The following is a 23837-nucleotide window of genomic DNA, read 5'->3' as shown; positions in this document are numbered from 1 at the left end:
CACACAGCCAGGGGCATGACCCACTCCCCTTACACCTAAGTGACACCTGCTCAGCCCGTGTGCCCCCCCAGTGTGCACTGACACCCAAACCCCATAAGCAAAGGGCTGCAGAAAACACAGAACTACAGCCGGGCCAAGAAACAAGACGCCTGATCCTTTTCAGTTGCTCACACCATGCCTGCCCCCTCAGAATTAAACCCATTATTTCCCTGGTGTGGGGGTCCCTGCTCACCATTCGTTGAAGGTTCCCTCTCGAAAGACAAGGACAGTGACCCTCGGGAGGAGAAAGCAGAATCCACAGAGGACACCCCCGAGAGCCTCTTGCCACTGCTTGCCGACGGAAGTTTGGACTCGGAGGAGCTGCGGCTGAGCTCTTCCGGGCCCTCAAGGGTCTGGGAGATGCCAGAGTCCAGCTGGGACAGCAGCTCAGAGAGGCTGTAATCGTTGTCGAAGGTGGGGGCAGACGCACGCTTCAGTGGGGTGGGCACAGGGGCCTGTGGAGACAAGCAGACAGAAGAGATGACCGGATGGGGCAGGATCAGGGGAACATGTGGGTCCCCCCACGTGAGCCACACAGAGAATTCAACTCTTGTTCCCACACGGTGCTGGTGCTAAAGAGAAACGGAGGAAGGAGATGGCTTTGGGTAGGGTCCTAACACGCTGAACCCTCCTTGGGGCCATGCAAGGCTGGCTTGGGAGCTGCGGGTGCACAGGTGAGGTGTGGGGCTCAGCCCTGGGGAGGGCACGGTGTTCCAGCTCAACCCGTGCTAACAGGCCCTTCACAGGCTCTGTCCTGACAGCAGGGAGAAAGGCAGGTCCTGGTGAGGGATCAGAGCCTGCGAGGGACTCACGGCCCTTCCCTGAATCCTCCAACCCCGCGGCCTGGTGCGCCGAGTCACACCCATGTGCTGGGCCGCTCTTTTCCTTATCAGGGGCCAGGTCCCCTCCACCGTCGCTTTGCCCCCAGACCTGACACACACAGCCCTCGTGCTCAGAAAGCAGACACACCATAAACGGTTACTTATCTGCCGGCCTTACACCCCGGCCAGGGATGATAACACCAGATAACACCTTATAAAGTCAGTTTATCAGCCTCCACTTTACAAGTCCGACTGCCTTAAATGTATTTATTTAGTTAGCATAGTTAGAATTTCTTATCACATCTTACATAACCTGTGTGGCACTCATAGAGGAAAAACATTTATGGGCAGTTAGAAAGGCGCCAATCCCCAACCTCGAGGTGCAGAAAGACACCCAGACCCCTGGAGCCCAGACCCCTCTCCCCAGTGTGGCCCAGCAGGGGCTTCAAGCAGCTCCCCTGGTTCAAAGAGCATCCGGCCCGGACTTCCCTGGTGGTCCAATAGTTAAGCCTGTGCCCTTTCAATACAGGGGGTGCGGGTTCTGTCCCTGGTCAAGGAACTAAGATCCCACATGCTGTGCAGTGCAGTCAGAAAACACACACACACAGCATCCAGGCGGCGGCTACTTAATGTCAGCCATGGGCCCACACTGCCCTTCCCTAAGCACAGACAGCAGGCGGGGATGGGATACCGTCAGGCAGGAAACCAATCCGGGGCCAGCACACCATGGACCTACCCCTGCCCTGAGACAGAATTCTGCGGCCGGCCCAAGCCTCAGAGCCGGGTGGGTGGTCCAGGCTGGCAGGGTGTCTGCAGGAAGCAGAGACTCAATCCCTGAAGCTGGTGTGGCAGAAACCAGGCCCCGGGAGGGTCCCCATTACCTCGGCCTCAGCATCAGGCGGGTCTCTCACATCTGGGTCTTGAGTCGTCTCTTTCACCTCCTCATCAGGTTTTTCGCACAGGTCTTCGGTTTCAGAAGTGATTTCTTTGGAGGAAAATACAAACGGGTGTGTCACTCAGACAATGAATTAGCAAATGAGCTACTTAAGCCTGTGACCTTGGAGGGGACCAGCGCCTGCAGTGTTCAGTCTGACCTGTCAGTGCTGCCCACGCTGCTGGCCCCTGGCTGAGCTCACAGCGGACCCCCGGCACCCCTATCAGCCACCACATGCAGGGTCTGGCCAGACTCTAAAAGGAGCCACCGTGTCTCTGTTTCCCCAAGAAGCCTTCGTCCAGGGAGCCCCACTAGCCAGCCAAGCCAGAGCTCGTACTCCGACGGCCTGGGCTGCCAGTACCAGGCTGCCAGCACTTCGTTCACACTCATTTTCCTCATATGTTTGAAATGTCATGATCAATTCCAACAGCATCAGGATCACTCTCCTAACCAAAGGACACAGCTGTTCCCTGGGGACGAGGCCCCAAGAGAAATTCAAAGAAGGCCACAGGCCAGTGGTCATGTGGTCCCCAAAAGACGCACTACTGTATCTGAACCCAGAACACCAGGCTCCTCGGGACAGCAGGCCGCAGCCGGAGGTGGACAGCTGGAGATGACCAAGTGGTTCCAGCCGCCCCTCCCTGGCCCTGGGAGCTGGAGGGCCATGGGCGGGGCCCTGGGCGGGTACAGCCTGCAGGAAGCGGGCTCACTCTGGCACTCCTGTCTGTGAACAGCCTCCTCGTCCCAGCTGCCGCCTGTCCCGTTCCTGGCCATCAACTCCATCCCCTGGGACAACAGCATGAGAGTCAGGCAGCAGGGCTCCCGGATCCCAGGGTGGGCGCTCACCTTGGAAGCTGGGCCGCTCCCGGGGGTCCCCGTGCCAGCAGCGCTGCATGAGGCGAAGGAGGCTCCTGCAGGCGCGCGGCCGGGGTTTGCAGACAGGCGGCAGCTCCGGCCTGTGGCCCTTCACCACTCTCACCATGATGTGCAGGATGTTTTTCTCGTCTGCAAAGGGAAGGTGCACAAGTCAGGGCAGCTCCCAGGGGCTGAGGTCGGATTTCTTATCTTCAGGAGGAGCGACGACGACCACGGGAAAGTTTGGGCGCCCTCCTGGGAGACACGGTATTATTTCCTCTTCAAAGCACAGAGGTTTCTGAAATCCTTAACCTTGCCGGACACACCTGTCCTCTATGCTCCAGATGTTGGAAACCACCTGTGATCTACCGAGGGGAATCACTCTCTGGTACCACAGAGATCTTTCTATGCCGCGAACTCAAAGAAAAATCAAGTTCAAAGGAGCAAAATATCTAACGGGGCAGATTCCAAAGGGGCCCAAACAGAGGAAAACTGATAAACCGTGGAGTCACACTGCCAGCCCCTAAGTGACCCATAGCTCCCTGCAATGACGAAAAAGTCTTTCTGAATTCCTACCCCAAAGCACACGTGCCTGGCGATGAGCCAGCCCCAGTGATGGTACATGGCTCTCAGTCTCTTCACACATGGGCTGTGTAAACGGGGACCCTTCTCCTGCAATTCGTAATGTGGGGCCCCACCTGGCCTCCTTTCTAACCCCCTTCAGAAGCAGGCGTGGACCCCTCACTATCATCATCCTGGTCACAGAATGAGGGGCCCAAGGCGACCCTCAGGGCCCAGATTTCCTCAATCAGCCTAAAACCACACCAGCGACCAAGCAGGAGTGCAAGTTTCTGGTTCCCACCACGCCCACACCAGGGGACTCCCAAGATGCCGAGCCACAGGGGTGGAAAACTGGCCCAAAGTCACCGATGGCTGCCAGGAGTCTGCTCTGATATTTTGTTCCACTTTCCCGTTAAACCTTATGCAATAGCGAGCTCAGGTATCTACATGTTATCTCCACAATAACTCAGACTTCCAAAACCCAGCAGGTCCTCTGGATAAAATGTAAGTCACCTAAACACCTGGAAGGGTTTCTGCTGCCAAACACAGACGGAACAGGTTCATAAGCCGCCTCTGCGCACCCTGGATGGCCCGTCGACCAATTGATGAAGCACGGGCACCTCAGCTCCCACGTTCCTTCCCATCGTGTGTCTGACCCCAGGGGCCATGTCCAGCAGACGGTGGCAGTCAGACAGGCACATGGCCACACTGAAAAGAACCCAGACCCTGGACCTCCGTGGAGGAGGCAGCGCCATGGAGACAGGGTAACGACTACGGGCAAAACCCTACAAGGATCCTACTCTGCTTCTCAACCAGCAGACCTAGGGCTGCACACTGACTCTGATCTGCATTTTTAGAACTTTTTGGTCAAACCAGAAAAGATGAAGTAGCCCAGATAGGCTTGGAGAGGAAGAGGAAAGCTTTCCAAAATAAAGAGAAAAAGTACTTGACTTTTCCAGTAAACCAAGTCAAGGTACTGAAATCTCAAGGCCAGAAATCCATGTGGTGGGTGCCTGGTGGGTGCGGGGGAAGAGGAAACCCCCAGCTCTCAGGCTGGGCGGGCTGACCCAGGGACTCTGACCTGGGGGCACCCCTCTACACAGTGATTCTGGAGACTGGCTGCCCCAGAAGAACACCCTTCACACGACTGCACCATACACTTCAACACAGTTCTAGTAGTCATTTCTGTTAGACATGTATTTTACAACCAAAAATTACAAAATTTAAAAAAAAAAAAAAAAAAAACCTAGCTGGAAATAAGTACAATAGACAAACCCACAGAAACAGAAAACAGGTGAGTGGTGGTCAGGGGCTGGGGGCGGGGGGTTGGGAATGACTTGCCTAAGCGCCAGGGGGTCCAGGTCGTGATGATCATACAACACTGTGAGCTTAACACCACAATGCATAGCTGAAGTGATTAAAAATGGGAATTTTAGCAACTAAATGCTAATAAGAATTACTTCTAAAAAATTGTAATGGGAATTATATGCTATGTATGTCACACAACACAAAAGAATGAGCTGGTACCTAACAAGATCCACTGACTGGACCCCATTGGATCTGTGCCTTTCCCTGTATGTGAACTGCATGGAGAGATCACCTTTTTGACATATGGGAAAGCCCACAATGAGGTGGGCCGTGGGTCTCCATGCTGACCTGCTGGGCTGGACAGAGCAGCCTCACCACCCCACCTGCCTGGACAGCCCACCAGCTCCACAAGCCAGGGCAGCCCCCTCTGCGATTGGCAGGCCCTCCTTACACAGAAAGGACCGCAAAGCACCCCCTTCACGGGGCCAGGAGAGACGGCTGCACCACCCCTGACATGTCCACTCACCTGCAAATGGCTTCTTCTGCGTGAGCACGCCCCAGATCACGATGGCAAAGCTGCAAGGAGATGGGCACATCAGTGCCTGCAAGTCAGATTCTCAAACAAAGCCAGAGCCCCACTCCCCTGACACTGCGACAAGCTCAGTAAAACCACCCCCTCAACCAGAGTCTTCAAGAGACAGGGAGAGAGAGAAAGAGGACATGGAGGTATTTTCATGAATTTTTTAAATGGGCAAATACTCTTATTGTGGGACAAGGCATGCTGGAAGCTCAGACTGGACTGTCAGTCCAGACAGCAGGAAGGGGTCCCTGAGAGGGGGCCACCCTGTCCCTGGGCCATCAGCTTGTGCGGAGAACGGCGTGACTGCTTCATTCACACCACGTTCTTGCAGACACGTCCACAAGATGCTGACTACAGCTCTTGGTGACTGAGTAACCTGCCCACTGATGTCATCCAAGTGCATGGAAAAGACGAGCAGGCAGCCATCTGAGCTTCCCACAGCCCTTGGTGGTGATTAGAAGCTATATATACTTGTGTGGTAATACATATACAAATTGGGTTGGCCAAAAAGTTCATTTGGGTTTTTCTGTAACATCTTACAGAATACAGGAATGAACATTTTATCCAACCATGTAAATATACATACATAAATGTGTGTGTATGCACATATTTTTATATATGTACACATATTTATCTACATATATAATATATACATACACAACACACATATATATATACATGTGTGTATACACACACACACACACACACACACACACAATCTATCTATATAATTGCTCTGGATATACCCCCCAAAGAGCTCAATCTGGTAAATTAAAAAAAAAAAGTCCAAACTTGGGCTATCAGCCTGCATTGGGTTAACAGCACCTGTTTATAGAGACCCAAAAGTCCTCAGTGAAAATTAACTGAAATCTGCCAGTTCAAAAACTGAAACTCTCAACTCTGAATAAAGAGAGAATTTTATTCTCCCTAAACCCTACGAGCCGGGCCCAGTGCCCCCGTACCGCTTGCCTGCAGACGGACAGAAAGAAGCCCAGCAGAGCACAGACAGGGCGGCTGTGGTCAAACCAGCTGGCCGGGACCCCAGGCAGCGGCGATGACACAAGGGCAGGGCTCAGGGTGACAGTCATCCGCGTGGACAAGAACCACAATGACGGGGCTTAAGTGCCACTCACACCCGCCCGCCTGCTTTTCTTCTTCAAGACGTCTGAGGGATTAAGACCATGACAATTTGGGAAACGATGCTACCACGTGATTCCCGATTGTTCTCTGGCTCAGAAATCCCCAATGCTGCCTTGGAACAGCCTCCAGGTGTCCACGTTCCTGTCACAGGTCAGTGATGCTCGGAAGGGTAAGTTCTGAGCCAGAGGGACTGGATTTGGGAGCCTGAATTCACATGCAGACAGACGCACAGACCACTGAAAGCAGGTGGTCTCAACAGACACGTGAGGAAGCCTACCTTTCCTACAAACACCAAAGCTCTCACCAGGCAGGGGCTGCCCATCCATTACGTAACCGGCTCTGACTGACACCAGCCATTCATGACCTCCATCCTAAGCGGCATCACTCACAGCAGAGAAGTTCCTCTTGTAAGAAAGTTCTGGGGTTGGGACTTCCCTAACAGTCCCTGGTTAAGACTCTGAGCTCCCCATGCAGGGGTCACGGGTTTGATCCCTGGTCAGGGAACTAAGACCCCCACATGCTGCACAGCGCAGCAAGGAAAGAGAAGAAAAAAGAAAGTTCTGGGGTGGCTTGTGCCCACCGACTAAACGCCCTCTCATCTGGACTGAACCTCTTATCTGACGGTACCCAGGAGCCCTTGGGAAAGCCCCGTCCAAACCCGAGGAATGGAGCTGCAGAGCCGGCCGGGGCTGTACACCTGTCGCCCACCTGTACACGTCATGCTTGGTGTCAAAGAGCCGGCTCTTCTCCCGGATGCGCTCCGGAGGGAGGTAGGCGATGGTGCCGAACAGGCCATCCATGCTGAGGTCATGCGAGTGGGACAGCCCGTTGCACTTGGCCAGCCCGAAGTCGGAAATCTGGAACAGAGCGGCGAGGAGGGGGCTGGTCAGGCTTGGCTGGCAGCGAGCCGAGTGAGGTGGCCCGGCTGCCACTTGAGGACGTTTATCATCATGTCCCCTCAGCAGTGTTGGGGGGCGCGGTCCCCCAGCCTGGCTGTGCGGGCCCCTTCACAGGACCACAGCTCTCACGTCAGCTGCACTCCCCGAGCAGGCGGGAAGGCCCGGCCGGCCAGGGAAGAACCAAGCCTGAAGACATTAAGGGCTTGACAGCTCGGGAAAAGATGACACTATCAGGAAGGAATCCACTGGGAGAGGGAACTGAAGAATTACGGCTTGTCTGTGGGGCGTTGTGTCTGCCCCGTCACACAAAGGGAGGAAGCGGCCCTTCGTTTTTAGGTGTTGGGGCAAAGCAGTTATGCAATCTCGCAGCTGGGGAAGCGGGCAAGTGGTGGCACGTCCTTTAAAAGGAAATATGTCTTCAGAAGCCCTTTAAAGCGAGCAGAACACACACGACCAATCTGTCCTCCACGCAGAACGTTCTGGGGACAGATACTTGCTGTCTGCAAGCACACAGCATCCCAGCGTCCTGCAGCCGGCTCGTACACCACCCAGCCCACCAATCCAAGGGCACCTGTTCCCAGGGGCTTGGCCCTCACACCCCCCTGCCTCCTCGGCTCCTGGGACAAAGGTGCCCACCCTGAAGGTCTGGGGAAGCCACAAGGGGGAAGTCACTGCAGGGACCCACCGCCCTCCGGCCCCCGACCCCGGCTGTCAATCAGAGCTTGGTGGTGTTAAACGCCCCTTGCAGTTAAGCCACACTTGCCGGCAGGTGGAAAATGGCCCCTTTATAAATTCTCCTCTGAGCCTCGTGGATTTTTCTAAGCCTTCTAATTAATTCTGGGCTCCTCCTCAAACACACCTCTGGAGTGATCGGAAATGCGGCTGAGTCAGGCCTTTAGTTCTGGGCTCACCTGCCCACAAGGCGAGCCAGGGGCCTGGTGTCATCACCGCTGAGCAAGGGAAGTTCACGACTGGGGACCCGGTCCTCACGTCTGCGGGGGTGGGGAGGGTGATGGGAAGAAAGCCTGCAAGACTGGACCCAGCCCCCTATTTCTGCAGCCAGGCTGTGCCAGGGTGGGCGTGGGTCCATGCAAAGGAGGCCAGTCTGGCCACTTCTGGGCTTCCGGCAGCTCTCCGTTCTCTGGCCTCCAAGACACTTTCCACTCTGAAGAGCAAAGCGCCAGCTCCCCATAACAGACCCATCACCCAACCCCGCCGCTCGGGAGGAGACAGCAACACAAGGTAATAGCTGGACGAGTGGAAAGTGTCAGGACCAGACTCAGAAGCATGCTGGCTGCCCTTTCTTTTTATTTCTGCTGTTTTCAGGTACAGCAGGCTGCTTCATGATATACGTGGTGAAAAGAAAATACGCATAATTCTATGTGAAAGCCCTGGCGTCAAAATCAAACTCAGAAATGAGAATCCTCTGATGCCCACTGACCCTCCGGCCCGCCAGACTTCTCCACCTGACCTTTCTCATCTCCCCGTCTGTCCCCAGGTTCCTGGAGAGAGGGACAGTGTGGCAATCCCGGTGAACAGCAAGTGTCTACAATTCACAAATGAATTCACACTTAGTGTCCACTGTGGTACTGCCCAGAGCCAGTGTTCACACAGGCCCCGAGACACAGCCCTTCCCCTGCTGGGCCCAGCTGGACGAGGCTAACAGAGTAACCGAGGGCAGGGGCGGGCTGCGCCACCTCGGGGAGAAGGCCACTGTGGACCACAGAGGACAGGACCCTGGGTGTCCCTCTGAACACAGTCTGGGCTGAGCAACCTGGGCCTCAAGTGTGGCCTGAGGTTTTAAGTCCAGTTATTTCATTATGAAGTTGAAATGGGTTTACTGCTTATACTAAAATTAATATTTTAGTAGTGACACTTCGTATACTTAATATCAAGTATTCATTTAATATTAAGCGTCTTGAATACTCATTCCAAAACATACTGGTTGCTGTGAAATTTTCAGTTCCAATCCTCCTATCTTTGGACATTAATGAGTCTAGAGGGATCAAGGGAAGGGGGTGGAGTGACAACTTATCATCTTATTTCAAGATTGCAGATTCCAGTTATATCACTGCAAATAACCATCAACGAAGAACTGCCCAGAAATCCAGTGGATGACTTAGAACCTCAGACCAAGCTCCCACTGAGCCATTCCTGAGGATGAAAGAAACACAGCCCATAAACAGATTTTCTGCTGGTCTGGGGCTGTGTGTGGTGACCGCCCCATAAATAGGGAGTCATGGAGGAGTCCGTTCCTGACCTCTCCAGGGAAGTGGGGCGGTACCCTGGCTGTGTCCTCCAAGTGGCAGCATCCCTCCCCACCTGTTCCCAGCCATCCCAGGTCCTCCATGACAAGCCGCATGGTCCTTGACAGAATGTTCACCCACTTCCTAAAACTGTCAAAAGTGCCAGGCCTGCCAAGCCAGGGGCTGCCAAGTGGAGGAAGAAGAAAGTGGAGGGAGAAAGTGCTCAAACCGAGGAGCCTCAGAGCCAACGCAGAAACACACAGACCACAGGGACACCAGCCCCGGGTGCCGGCGAGTGGCACTCTCCACCCTGCTGGGCGAGTGTTTGGTCCTACTGTGCACCCAGCATCAGGACCATCCCTGTAAGAAGGTCAACATCTGGTATGGACAGAACAGAGGGACTGTGTCCTGGCCATTCCAACTCCATGGGCCAGGCGCGGCGACCCAACAACAGGGCCATCAGCCCACCCGCCAGGGGCAGAGCACAGGAAGGCTGTGCTGCTGAGGAGGGTGCTGGGAGGAAGGTCACCATGGTCCTACAGGGCGTGGCCTCCCGGCCCAAACGCGGCTATCAGCAGAGGAACCTGCACCGTGGGGAGGGAATGGGCTGAAATATAAGCCCCGCCGGGCCCACTGTGGTCCATGATGCTGAAAAGACAGCTCTGAAGGCCGGGCTGTGCCCACTGGGGACTCCCTAAGAAAGGCGCATTTTATTCCAGCGATGTCTCAGCAACCCTCCCACACCCTGTGCTCTAATCCAACTATGTCTGTTTCCCCTGCCCCTAAAACCCAGAACTTTCCATGACTTCCTCCACCAAAAGGCTGTTTCGTGTGTGCCCCCCAATCCTGACTGGTCCCCCTCTGGAGACCAGTCCCACCCAGTGACACCCCCACCTTGAGCTGTTCCGTGTGTGCCCCCCAATCCTGACTGGTCCCCTCTGGAGACCAGCCCCATCCAGGAACACCCCCACCCTGAGCTGGAGTTACAGTGTCTCCTCACACTGCACCCGGGGGCTGCCTGGGCACCTACCACCACTGCCCACTCCACCCCTGCGTGACAACGCCTGCTACCCATTATGTCTGTGAGCACCCCATGTGTGGCAGCGGGTTCGGTGACGAACCAAGGGCTCCAGGGCCCCCGAATGTGGTTCTAACCTCTGCTCAACCATGTACACTGGGACAACACGGGCCTTTGACTCAACTTTCCCAGCTTGGCAGGAGCCACCGTCCAGGTGGTGCTTCCCCTGGGAGATGCGGCAGCTCCTGCAGGTGGGGTCCTCTGCAAACAGCAGGGACCTGTCCTCACCTCCCCGTTCTTGGGCATATTCAAGTTTGAGATCCAAGGTCTCACACTGACTGGGTGCCCATGGACCCCAGGTTCCCAGTCACAACCCTGTAATGTTCACAGGGGGCAGAGGGTCAACACATGAGGCCAGCACCCCAACCAGAAGGAAGCAGGACTGCAGGGGTGCTAGAGCTGGGCGGACCAGGAACCACCCACCTGATGTCTGTTTTCTCAATTCCCTGCTTCACTTTAGCAGGAGCGTACTTCGAATTTCTGCTAAAATCTGATTATTGAGTGACATCTCCTTAAGGACACATTGTAACTAAACATCTGATGTGAAAACTGATTTCCCCATGGGTCACAGGTGGACTTGGCCAGGGCTCTGTGCCTGTTGCAGAGTCAGGATGCGGGCGGTGGGTGCGGCATGCGGGGGACCAGCCTTCCTTCCAAGGTTGAGTGAGGATGCCAAGGAGCCAGAGGGGACCCAGGCCATGGTGTGTGGGTCTTCCCACCAACTTGCCTTCCTGAGGCATGGGGAGGCCGTGGCGGCTGGGTGAGCCCTAGGACCCAGGTCACCTTGTGCCCTCCATCGACAGAGATCTTCAAAGAAATGCAAACCTGAACGCACTAACAATGGCCAATCCCAGCGGGCGGCCCCTGGTTTTTAGTTATATTATACCTCATGCTTTTCTGCTTTATAAACTTACCGAAAAATAGATCAGAACTAACAGGCCTTGAGTGAAGACAACAGAAGGCGTCCCTCCAGGGCTTCTCTCCATGACACCCCGAGACTCCCATCACCCCAGGAACCACCAAGGGGAAACACAGCCCCACCGGGCCTCACACAGAGTCAGCCAATCCATGGTCCACTTTCTAACCTGACTTTGTCAGATGGCCAATAAGCCCGGACTCCTAGAGTCCTGATCCAGAATGTGGGGCAGGGTGACCTGTGTTCCTAAGAGCCCATTTTCCAGCTACACCATCAGGGGCATTCGGACCAGCCACACATGACAACAGTGGGGGTCCTGATGCTGAGAGAGCCTCTGTTTCAAGTTCTTTCCTGCAGGAGAACCTCTTCCACCTTCTCGCTGGCCCTGAGGTTCCACCACCTTCCCCACCCCACCCCAGAGCACCCAGCCCTCCCTGGGCACCCCCACCTTGACACGGTAGTGGGCGTCCAGCAGGATGGCGGGCTTGAGGGCCAGCCTCCCCCTGCACCCCCAGAGCACCCAGCCCTCCCTGGGCACCCCCACCTTGACATGGTAGTGGGTGTCCAGCAGGATGGCAGGCTTGAGGTCCAGCCTCCCCCTGCACCCCCAGAGCATGAGCCCTGCCCGCGCACCCCCACCTTGACATGGTAGTGGGCGTCCAGCAGGATGTTGGCGGGCTTGAGGTCCAGGTGCAGGAGCGGCGGGGCCATGCAGTGCAGGAAGTTCATGCCCACGGCCGTCTCATGGATGATGCGGAAGCGCAGGTCCCAGGGCAGTGGCTCAGAGGCCAGCAGCTTCTCCAGGGAGCCGGTCTCCATGTACTCCATGACCAGGCCCACGGGCTCCCGGCAGATGCCGTACACGGGCAGGATGTAACGGAACTTGGCCATCTCCATCTTCTTGGCTTCTTCCAGAAGTTCCATGCGCTCCCTGGAAAAGTTCAAAGACACGAGGAACATGGCGGGCAGCAGTTGCCTGGTCGCAAACACGGGCACCGCAGCCAGGAGACAATCAGCTCCATACGGCTGACAAAATTGCTAAAACACATGTACGCATATGTACAAATGCATGCGTGTGTGTGCACACATACACACAGGGCTCACTTTAGTGTCAAATACAGTGAGACCCCTACATACGATAGAGTTCCTTTCAAGAGCATGTTCGTAAGTCCAACAAAGTGAGCCTAGGTACCCAACTAACATAATCGGCTATATAGTACTATACTGTCTAGGTTTATAAATACTTTTCAGAAATAATATATTAAAAAACAAACACAAATTAAGAAAGAAAACATCTTTTAACCTTACAGTACAGGACCTTGAGAGCTACAGTGTACGGCACAACAGCTGGCACACGGGCACATTCACATCTTTGAAAGTTGGCAACTTAAAGGTTCGTATGTAGGGGACTTTCTGGGCCTTCCAAGGCCTTCAGTTCCATGGTTATTCAAACACAGCTATGTGTTTTGGGGTTATCAGAGGTGAAAACAGAGACTGATTATGATCTGAAAACTCTCAGGCAGCACTGAGCCAGTGCAGGCTCTGGGCTTCAGAGGCGGCGGCTGAAGCTGACAAATCCTTCACTTGGGACGTTCAGGTTAAAAGCTGTAATGAACTGTCCACCCAAAGAGCACAGTCCCCTTCTTTTTGAAGCCCATCACTCCATCCGGCCTTGTCATTCCTGACCGCAACCCCATACTGAAATCCACAGAGCACTGGTCTTGAGCAGGGTCTGCAGAGACCACTGTCCAAAAGCCTCCTTCTCTTTAAAGCCACTGTAGTGAATTACACGTAACACAGCATTTATCACTGTGACCATTCACAAGTGGGCAATTCACAGGCATCAGTATCCATTCACGAGGTTGTACAACCAACACTACTCTCTCCACCCAAACTCTGTCATCATCCCAACAAAAGTGTCTGTGCCCACCCCAACAGGAACCCTCCTCGCAGCCCCCAACCTCCTTTCCACTTCCCAGGACCTCTATGGACTTCACATAAGTGGAATCATACAATACCTGTCCTTTAGTAACTTGCTTGTTTCACTCATCATGCTTTCCCAGTCCACCCATGTTGGAGCACACACCAGAAGGTCACTCTTCTCAGAGCTGAGTAACATTCCGCTGTAGGAACCCACACGCTGTGTTTATCTGCTTATCTGCCGATCAGCACTTGGCTGGTCTGCACCTTTCAGTTACTGGGACTAATGCTGTACATTTATACACACAGGTGGTTCAAGTCCCCGCTTCTATCTCTTGGATATACTCTGAGAAGGAGAGTTGCCCGGTCATGTGGTATTTCTATGTCTAACCTTTTGAGAAACTGCTGAACTCCTGTCCACGGCCAGCTCCTATTTTCTAAAGGAACTCTGGCTGGGAGTCTTGCCCATCCATTCACGTCCCCAGGGGCAGGGCAGCCTCTACACTCAAGGCAACTCAAGGCAGAGATGCGTGGCCAGACTCCGTGGGCTGCAGAGCCTGAAACATTCGCTCTCTCCAGTCAGAAAATCGGCCAACCCCGCTCTATGTCACTTCCTGGTGCAGCCCATGGCCTTACAGCCTAGCACCCAGGGCCTTGGTCAGGGTTAGTGTGACGGGTCAAAGTCTCAGGGTGCATTCAGGAGACGAGGCTGAGGCCCAAAAGGACAGCGTCTGGCCACCGCAGAAAGGACCTGGGAGCTGGCTGAAATGCAGATTCCTCAGCCCTGCTCCTGGGGAATGGGCTCCAGGTGGGTGCCAGGAATCTGTTTTCTCCAAAGCTCCTAAGGGACAGTTCAGAAGCACATAGCCCATGGAGGGCTAGGAACTGAAGCAGAAAGCAGCACAAGAGGCCGCAGGGACCCGTCCCCACCAGAAGGCAGACTCCCACACCAGCCACCTCACCCAGACCCAGGATGGCTGGTTCCCACCGCAGGGGCTCTTTTGGAGTCTGGGTGCACCTGCCCACCCCGCCTGCCCCTGGTCCCACTTCTCAGCCTGCTGGAGAATCAGAAACCACCAAGAAAAATGAGTCTGTTTCTCACTGACCAGCCTCCTCTCTGTGACCACAGCTCACTCCTAGGCTCCCCTCACAGGCACGAAAGCACTTCCCAGGGTGGGGCCACCAGCAAGAAAGAGCCGTGACACACTGACACCGGCTCTGGCTCTGCCTTCAGTGGGCTCAGCTGGACAGCATCTCAGCACCTCTGCCTACCTGTCCAGCCCCTGCTTTTGGGAGGGGAGCCCCCCGCCCCGTGAACACTCACCACAGTGGGCGTCTCAGGGACAGGATCTCTGGATGTAGACCAGTGGTTCTCACCCAGGGGCAACTTTGCCTCCAGGGACACTGGGCACTGCCTGGAGACATGTGGGTTGTCAGAGCTGGGGGCTGCTGGCATCCAGTGGGGAGAAGCCAGGAGCACTGCCCACCCCCCTACCCTGCATTGCACAGGACAGCCCCCAAGGCCAAGACTTATCCAGCCCCAAAAGCCAAGGGTTAAGCCTGACAACCCCGGCAACAGAGCTAACGCATTTTTAGCCAAATTTAAAATAAACCACTACAGCCTGGAATCGCCCACTTCAGTACTCCCAGCATTTGCTTTAATTTTAATCCGTATCCAATTAAAATTCATTTATTGACATATATTTACTGAGCATCCTCTACATGTTAGAACTGATGACAAGGAGACCCTTCCTTGCCTTCAGGATATTTACCTTCTAGGGGAGAAGATGGAAAATTACCCCCAAAAAGAGGTGTCGTTGAAAAATCCAAGATCTTTGAGGGTAAAGAGCAGGGACCTGGGGAGGTTTAATAAAGGGGGTCCCTAACTTGGGTGGGCAGAGGGCAGGTAGCAGTAAGGGCTTATGAGGAGGTCACAGCCCCACTTCTGCAGGGGGGCCCAGGCTAGGAACCACAGGAGCAGAGGGGCTACACACACTCAGGGTGGGTGACCCACTCAGGGAGGTCACCAGGGCGCAGGCTGGTCGATGTGGGGCTCATTTCTGAATAAGAATCATTAAGGCTTGGTGACGGATTGGATGTGAAGAGGGAGGGAACAAGGACGGTCCTAGAACGCTACTGGGAATCACTAGGCGGCTCCCAATTCAGGGAAGCAGTAGGAGGTGGGAGGTAGGAAGGGTTGGCATGGGTTAGTCCTAATCAGGTTCAAGGAGCAAGAGAACCCAACTTACTGGCCTCAAACACAAGTGTGACAGGTATCAGGTGTAAATAAAGACACGACTACAAAACAAAACTGAGCTAACTCGCCTTAGTGTGATGCACTTCCTTAGCACTCTGGTTAAAGAGCCAATGAATGGACAGACAGCAGGATGCCCACAAGAGCCCCTGTGGGGGTCCCAGGCTGGGCTGAAGCCTGGGTTCAGATGCCTGGTCCCAGCCAGCCCCTCCCTGCAGCCACACTGCTCGCTGGGTTCCAGGATGACCTGCAGGCAGACCCCAGCCCTGTACCTGATCTCGAGGGACATCTATACCAGAAAAGGGCTGGATCAAGCATCATTTAAAATAAAAGTAGTGAAGGACAGGGAAACCTGATGTGCTGCAGTCCATGGGGTCACAAAGAGCTGGACACAACTTGGGGACCGAACAACAACACAAGTCACTTAAGGATCGGAAATGGCACCCTTGGCCCATCCCCTTCTTCCTCCTCCGGGGAGACCTCACGTCACCTACACTAACCAGTTCAAGCACCCTCCTCTGACACTCACTACCCAGTGGTGGGGATCAGCACTGGGGCTGCTTCTGTTCCCTACTGAAGAATCAGTTTTATGACTTGTCTGGTCCTCCTGCCTTCCTTCATATTCTTTTAAAGTGACTGGTGTGCCACTGCTCCCCACCAGCACGAGTCCAGCATGCAGCACTCACGTGGCCCTGACATATGTTTGGCCACGGGATGGACAGAGACACACTTTCACCGGGAGTCCCCCCACAGGCCTGCAGGCTTCCAGGCACTGCTGGTTCCAGAGTTTACAGGCCAGTCACTCAGAGGACATTCTGAGAGCCAGCCCCAGCCCCACCCCCCTGCCAGCCTGACAACAGCCAAGGAGGTTGTCAATTACACTGAGGCTGAAGGTCTTATAAAGAGCGGCTCTGTGCCTCTCAGCAAAAGTGTTTGCTTCCATTTGCCCAAAGGGCTGAATACATAAGACCCAGGTGACTTCTGATGGCAGAGTTCGTTAGGCTCAGAGGAGCCGCTGGCAGCAGATCACTCACGGCCCCACCAGCCGAGGTCAGCAGGTTCCCAGCTCATTCCCCTGCCCCGGGGCCCTTCCCGCCAAACTGAGACCCCGTTAACCTGACTTTGTTTAAGCGGGCTGGGGGACGGCCCTGCAGCTGTCTGCTCCATAGAGTTGACTGTGGCTGGAATGTTCTAAGACTGCCTGTACCCTTTCGGGAAGCAACACCAGGCAGGCTTTGTGACTGACACAGGTCAGTGTGACCACTGACCACACATCCCACGACAGTTGGAGGAGGAAGGTGAGATATCCTGGAAATGAAGTCTGCGTTTCAAGGGACAAATCACCTTCTCCGTGACTGCTCAGTCAGAAACGCCTTAAAGCCGAGGACCCTACCCTGGCTGCACCCACCGGGGAGGGGAAGGGGGTTCCAGGACCACGCAGCAGGGGAATCAAGGGAACCCAGAAGGAGCCCCTCACATGGAACTGGGGGCGGGCTGGCCGAGCCCCCCACCACCCTCATTGTTCAGGTTCAGGAAGGTCGACACAAAAGGTGTCCGTCCCATTTATCCTCTAGGTCTTTCTTCCCCAGGCCTCTGGTACCGTGCCAGGACCCCCCACCCCACCCCACTCCACCCCACCCCACACCTGGCAGTATCAGCAGTTCAATAAGTCTGGGCTGGGCTGGGCCCTTTCCGGGAGCTGCTGGAAAAGACAGGAAAGTGCTTCGTACACAGAATGAAACCACGACTGTGTTTTCATCAATTTAAATGCACTTTTCCTCGAAGCAGTGTTTCCAGTTTATGCTGATGACAACACACAAAGGATGGAGATTGGATATTGTGAATGGCTGCTATTACTTAAGGACCAGGAGAGACTGTCAAACAGGTCCCAGAACCCAGGTGTAGGACCGGGCCAGGGGCCTACAGGTGCCCAGACTCCTCACCATCAAATCCCATTCCACCCAGCGAGGCGGGGAAGCTCCGGCCACCAGAGTCCACTGACATCAGTTCAGCCGCTCAGTCGTGTCCGACTCTTCGTGACCCCATGAATTGCAGCACCCAGGCCTCCCTGTCCATCACCAACTCCCGGAGTTCACTGAGACTCACGTCCATCGAGTCAGTGATGCCATCCAGCCATCTCATCCTCTGTCGTCCCCTTCTCCTCCTGCCCCTAATCCCTCCCAGCATCAGAGTCTTTTCCAATGAGTCAATTCTTCGCATGAGGTGGCCAAAGTAACTGGAGTTTCAGCTTTAGCATCATTCCTTCCAAAGAACACCGACATCAGTCTTCATTAAACCCCAAAATGGTGACGTGCTAAAAGCATGTCTACAATTAGGCATAATTCAGTAGGGCTGGCGTCATGTTTCTCTTCTGTAATCATTTCAATCACATCTCCTTTCTCCCATTTGGGGAAGGGTTGCTGTTTCCCAGCAGGAATGGGGGAAAGCACACCCGCCCCACCCTTCTTGCTCTAAGACGGAACACCAAGCTGGGGTCTAATTTGTTAAAGTCACTTATTCAGCACCATTTAGGTCAGTACAATCTTTCTTCTGGCTGAAACCCATTTCCCCACCCCAGAGAAGGCGTAGGATGGGGAGAGATGAGAAATCTCACCAGATTGATCATTTTTTTCTTTCTTTTGATATTCATTTGACAGTGTCGGGTCTTAGTTGAGGCATGCGGGCTCTTTTGTCGCAGCCTGAGCTGAGCTGCCTTTCAGCTCGTGGGATCTCAGTTCCCTGCATCCCTGCATCAGAAGGAGTCCTGGCCACTGGACCACCAGGGAAGTCCCAAACTGATTATTTCCAAAGGCCCTTTTTTGGAGAAGCCATAGGGTTCTCCTCCAGTCTCAGGCAGAAATTCCAAAGACATCCAGCCATATCCGGAGGCAAGTACCTTGTGGGGAGGAGGGGAGAAAATGGGTCCTGGGACTCAGGCTTCTGAAAAAGGAGCCGCAGGAAACTGCGGGCAGAGGAGGAAGGGTGGAGGTGCTGGGAGGCACCTGGTAACAAAGAGCTCCTCAGAGGGAGAGCACTGGGAAGCACCTATGGGAAGAGGCAGCAGGAGCACCATTTAATCATTCCTGAGCCTCCCGGCCCAGCCTCCTCTCTGTGCACCAACCCAGTTACATTCCCAGGGAGCCTGCAAGGGGTTCCCACACTGCTATTTTTAAAACTGACAAGAACCAGGCTTGTCGGATTGTCGGCTCTGTATGTACAAACCTGAGGTTTGCTCAGGCTCGCCCCAACGAGCCTCGGCCAATCACCCAGCAGCTGCTGGTGCTCAGCTATCCCGGGCTTCCTCTTAGCCAGGGGTGGGGGCCAGAGGAACAGGCCTGCAGGGCTAGTTCTCACCTAAATGGGAATGCCCCCCCCAACTAAGCTCTGCCCAAAACCTCAAGATCCCCTAATGAGGGTCAGCTGGGAGGACACACGTCTCCCCCGAGCTACCAGACGTCCCCATGAGAGGGGGAGATGCAGATGAAGGGGGCATCAGTTCTCCCAGGTCCCCCTTGGAAGCTACCTTGCAGGTGTTCCTCTGCCTGCTGCAAACTTCAAGGGGTGTCTGGGACCAGGCGACTCCTGACTTTCTCACAGAGAAGTACCTGCTCACATAGTCTGGGAGAGCCTGCTCCTCTGAGGAGCCCTCAATGGGTGCTGGGGATCAGGCCCCGCTGTGGCCAAGGTGTGGCATGAAGACTGGGGCCGGGAGACCCCAGCCTCCCTAGAGGGAGAAGCAGCTAATGAAAACAAGCCCACACGTGTGCCTGCAGTGGGTCCCAATGTAACCAGCGGAAGAGGCCCTTGGAAGGAAAAGTCAGGCCCTTGTGGCAGGGGTGAGAAGCACCAGCCTAAAAACAGGCGAGACAAGACTTGGCCAGGAGGGGCACGGGGCTGGGGGCTGCACCCAGGAACCTCAGTCAAATCAACTGCCCGCTCCTGGAAACATCTTGCAAACAGAAGGGTCAGGATGGTGCGCAGCTCATCAAAAGAGCATGGAGCCAACCTGTGGAAATCTGGCTGGACACTCCACCATTCCAAGATAGGGATGCAAGCCTGCTCCCCCTGCACCACTGAGGGAGGGGCATGAACTCCGAATGAGAATCTCAAACCAAAGCGTCAATAATTAACTCTGAAGAGTTTTCTTTACAAAGAGCAGGGGTTTGACCATCTTCTCAATCAGAGGAATCTGCTGCTAACGCAGAAGCCAGCCTGCTTGACTCAGCCTGGCAAAGCGCAAGAGGTAAATTCTTCCTGCTGGGCAATGCTGACCTCGACCCAACTGCCCAGCACATGCCTCCACCTGCCTATTTCAGGCAGGGCAGGAAAGCCTTCCAGTTACAGGACAAAACACTTTTCAACCAGGCCATGCAAGATTCTAAGTGGCCTGCCTCACATGGAGAAACCCGACCTCCAACTGGGCCACCCAAGAAACAAGGGCCTGGACGCTGGAAATAACAGATCCTAGGGAGGGCTGATGAGTCAGCCTGGGGACCTGCTTGTTTACTCTGCTCTTCCAACACAATAAGGTGATGTTAAAAGCCCTCACTGATGAGGAAAACGGCCAGAAGACTCCAGCAGACAAATAAATGTCCCCGAGAGCATAAAAATCTACACAGCGGCAAGAGTCTTGCCTTTCAGTATCCAACTATTAGCTGGCATTCAAAGTGATTCAGATTTCATCAAAATAACCACAGCGCCCCTCCCAGACTGAGAAGCTCCCAGGATCCGAGGCAGAGCTTCTCAGGCTGCTCACCTTTGAGCCGGTGATATGCGCATGACACTTGTCACCACTCTACTGAAATTTGAGGCTTAGAGCAAAAAGCCACCAGTAGCTCTGCTGTATAATCTCTTAGGCCAGGATGAAAACACAAAAGATGCCCAGGGCTTCCTCCTATCGGGGACCACGGGCTGTGGCAGCTTGCACTGTGATTCTGTGTACCGCAGTCCAGGGGGTACACATGGCCACCCTGGAAATGAGCATTGCCACCACTGGGGAGGGGGTGATGGGGGGTGGAGGCGGGGGGAGCTGGAGTTTGTAGGCCCCATCACTCAATAAGCCGAGGATTAGGAACCAGGTCTCTGAGATAGCAAAGGAGTCACCTTCCTAGTCTGTGTCTGTTCAGGGCTGACTATAGAGACAGCTCTCCAAGAGCCCGCCCGTCAATGCAGAAGACCCAAGAAACACTGGGTTCGAGCCCTGGGTGGGGAAGATCCCCTGAAGTAGGAAATGACACCTCATTCCAGTATTCTTGCCTGGGAAGTTCCATGGACAGAGGGGTCTGGTGGACTATAGTCCATGGGGTTGCAAAGAGCCCCAACTTTGCAACAAGCATTGTGTGGCATGGCTCCATACAAACCACAAATGCCACACAACTTGCATGTTGAATGCAAACTTCACCAAAGGCTAAGTAATTTAGATGCACTCAACTAAAGCTTATAAATTATTAAAATGCAACCATAAACAGTGAACAACCCCCAGCCAAAAAGAGCTGCTTCTCAAGACTCTCCTCCCACCTCCCTTTCCCCTAAAAGTACACACAGACCATAATCCACCGGCTAAATTTAACTGGGGCAGCTCTGGTCCTTTCCAACTGTCTTTATTTGAGCGCCCCTGTTACCGAGGAACAAGCAGATATTCTCCCAGCTTTGGATGGAGAAACCGGGGTCTAGGAGGGCGCCCTGGCCCGGCCACAAAGCGGTAAGTGCAAGGCCGCTCCCCAGAGGCCTGGTCTGGAAATGAAATCAGCCTAAAAGGCAGTGTGCGACCAGAAAGCGCCGAGTGTTGTAACAAGGCTCCCGGGCCACCTGCCGGACCCACCGCCAGGCCCAAGCCAGGTAGCGACTCTCAAGTGCTAGGGCTCTGAGGAAGCCTGGCCAAGCCAAGTCCAGTGCTTCCGACCGAAATAATTACTGTCTTCCACCAATTTGTGCTCCAAAGTAAATTACTAAGTAAGTCGAATGGAGTCTAACTCACTCACAAAGCCCAGATCCCCACACGGCAATTTTTCTAAGCCGGGAGCAAACCGCAGCGCCTGGGTGGGACCTGGGCGGACCGGACGCGCCACCGAGGGTCGAAGATGCAAGGCGAGCTCGGGACCCTGAAAATCCGGGGCTCACCGGAAGCCAGGGAACAATACAAGGCACTCAACAACTCCTTAGGCGAACGCAGCTCCCCGAGGGTCTCCCGTAGGAGCCGCATCCTGGGACCCCGGCGGTCAGATAGACCCGGCGCTCGCCAAGCCGCCCCCCGCGTCCCTCCCACCCGGCCAGCGGCGCCCACCCCGCCGGGGGCTCACGGCCTCTCCCGGCGCTGGGTTTTCCTGCCGAGGCTGCCCCGGAGGCCACTCGGGTGGAGAGAACGGGAACGCCCGGAACCCAGGCTCCCCACCGCCCGCCCAGCGCAGCCGCCCCCGCCCGGGCCGCTGACCTGTCGTCGACGTGCAGGCTTGGCGAGCACTTGATGGCGAGCCACGTCTTCCAGTGGACGTGGCGCACCTTGTACACCTGCCCGAAGCCGCCCGAGCCGACCTTCTCCCAGCCCGCGAACTCGCCCGCGTCGAAGGTGCGCAGCAGCCCCAGGGCCCACGGGCCCCGACTCTCGCCCTCCATCGCGCGCGTCTAGCCGTCGCCCAGCGCCGCCGCGGCCGCCCAGGTGCCAGGTGCGCGCCCCGCCCGCTGACATCATGTCCGCCGCCAGCCCCGCCCCCCTCCGGCCCCGCCCCCCGAGCGATCACCAGGTTGGGCAGAACGACCCACCGGACAGGTGAGGTCGCACGGCGCCCAGCGAAAGAAGGACCTGGTGGCGCCCGCGTGTGTGCTGCGGCCCTGCGTATGTGTTTAGATCATCGTAGAGCCATACGCAGTTGTAAAAAATAATTCACTCTGCCAAAGTGCTATCACTTTACAAAATTTTGCAAAAATAGAAAAAAGTAAATATTGACTTTGATACAATCCGCCCATCTTATTCAGATTTCTCCTATATTCTTTGTTAGTAAGAAGTTCTATACAATGTTACCACTTGTGTAGATTCGTGTATCCACCTCAAACTACCTTATGTTCCCACACAGGAATCACAGCGTGGGAGCTTTTGGAATTGGCTTTTTGCACTCAGCATAATTCTCTGGAGATTCATGTCTCACTTTTTCACACGGAAGTTTCCACTTTGAAAGTAACTTGTTTTGTTTTTCAATTACCCCAGCAGAAAATCTAAAGTGCGTTCCTAAGACAGCAGAGGTTCTCATCTTTTCCTAGAGAGCAGCATCTTTTTACATATAGAAGCGACCATTTGAAAAGATGCTTTTCCACTTTTGGGAGAGAAAAAACAATTCCCCTCCTGAATGCTCCCTGCTCTTGGAAAGATATCTGGATCAGAGGTCAAGAAGTCTGACTGTGAACTTCCATGCCTAAAATACCACTCATCGAGTATATGGCTGAGCGGTGAGAGATTTATTTTTGGCCAAAGAGATGAATAATGGGAGTAGGATGGGGGAGATGAGAAGGAGCATTTTAATGACATCAACTGTATTTTTGTGTTAGTCACTAAAAAGGAGAGGTTGATCTTGGGCAGCATGTGGAAGCCTTAGCTTTCACAGACCTTACCTTCCCATAGGCACATAATCTTAGTTCACAGCCAGTACCTGATCCCCATTTTATCTTCTCTTTGGCAAGTACTCACACACTGAAACAGGGCAGTGCTTGTTCCAGGGCCTCTTGGGAAGATCAGGAGGCTGTATCCTTTTCCATATAATCTTGAAATCAACATTGATCTCCCTGAGACTAGCATGGCAAATAGTTATCTCAAGCTTGCTCATGGCAAATGTAACTAACATTTTTAAAATAATTGGGATTTAAGATATATAAAGACAAGTTGAAACATATAACATGCTCATTGTTTTGAGGGGGAAAAACACAAAATTGGGTAGAAAATGAGCCTCTTGGGCTCCTTCTGCCACCTTTCTCTCAGCTTCCTATCAACTCCGGAGTCTCAGCTACAGGAAGTTCAGCAGGCTTGGTGACTAACAGTCCACACCAGTCTAGTAATAAAACACACCAATTTCACTTCTTTAATCACCTGCTTGCTTCACTTGACAAATATTTATGGAGTGTCTGCCGCAGGCTCAGTGTTGGCCTCCTAAACTGGGGATCCAGAGCCCACAGGACCCTGCAGTGCTAGCCCCCAGCTGCAAGAAGATGGAGCCAAAGATTCGGTCCAGGGCTGGCTGGACTGGCCCGGCTGCTCCTCCAGCTGTACTGGGGTCCTCATGTCTGCCACTCATCCCTCTC

The 23837-nt window shown here is 54.4% G+C and overlaps 1 protein-coding gene across 3 annotated transcripts in view; it reads right to left on the bottom strand.

The window, feature by feature from the left end:
- RIPK4 (receptor interacting serine/threonine kinase 4) overlaps positions 1-22178 on the bottom strand; it is a 37648-nt gene extending 15470 nt beyond the window's left edge. For all 3 annotated transcript variants that reach the window (XM_086339226.1, XM_086339039.1, XM_086339132.1), the window contains exons 1-7: positions 21982-22178; positions 12017-12308; positions 6947-7095; positions 5045-5094; positions 2641-2799; positions 1742-1845; positions 233-494 (exon numbers count right to left, since the gene is read on the bottom strand). In XM_086339226.1, coding sequence (XP_086195352.1) covers positions 233-494; positions 1742-1845; positions 2641-2799; positions 5045-5094; positions 6947-7095; positions 12017-12308; positions 21982-22163 — 1198 coding nt within the window. In that variant the 5' untranslated portion in view covers positions 22164-22178. The remainder of the gene's footprint in view (positions 1-232; positions 495-1741; positions 1846-2640; positions 2800-5044; positions 5095-6946; positions 7096-12016; positions 12309-21981) is intronic.
- Between the last annotated feature and the right edge of the window lie 1659 nt (positions 22179-23837).

This window comes from Bos grunniens, chromosome 1 (genome assembly GCF_055505025.1).
Source record: "Bos grunniens cultivar Pamir isolate PY7600 chromosome 1, Bosgru_T2T1.0, whole genome shotgun sequence".
NCBI classification, from domain to species: Eukaryota; Metazoa; Chordata; class Mammalia; order Artiodactyla; family Bovidae; genus Bos; species Bos grunniens.
Note: the sequence above shows the minus strand (reverse complement) of the source record. Positions and strands in the feature narration are given on the sequence as shown.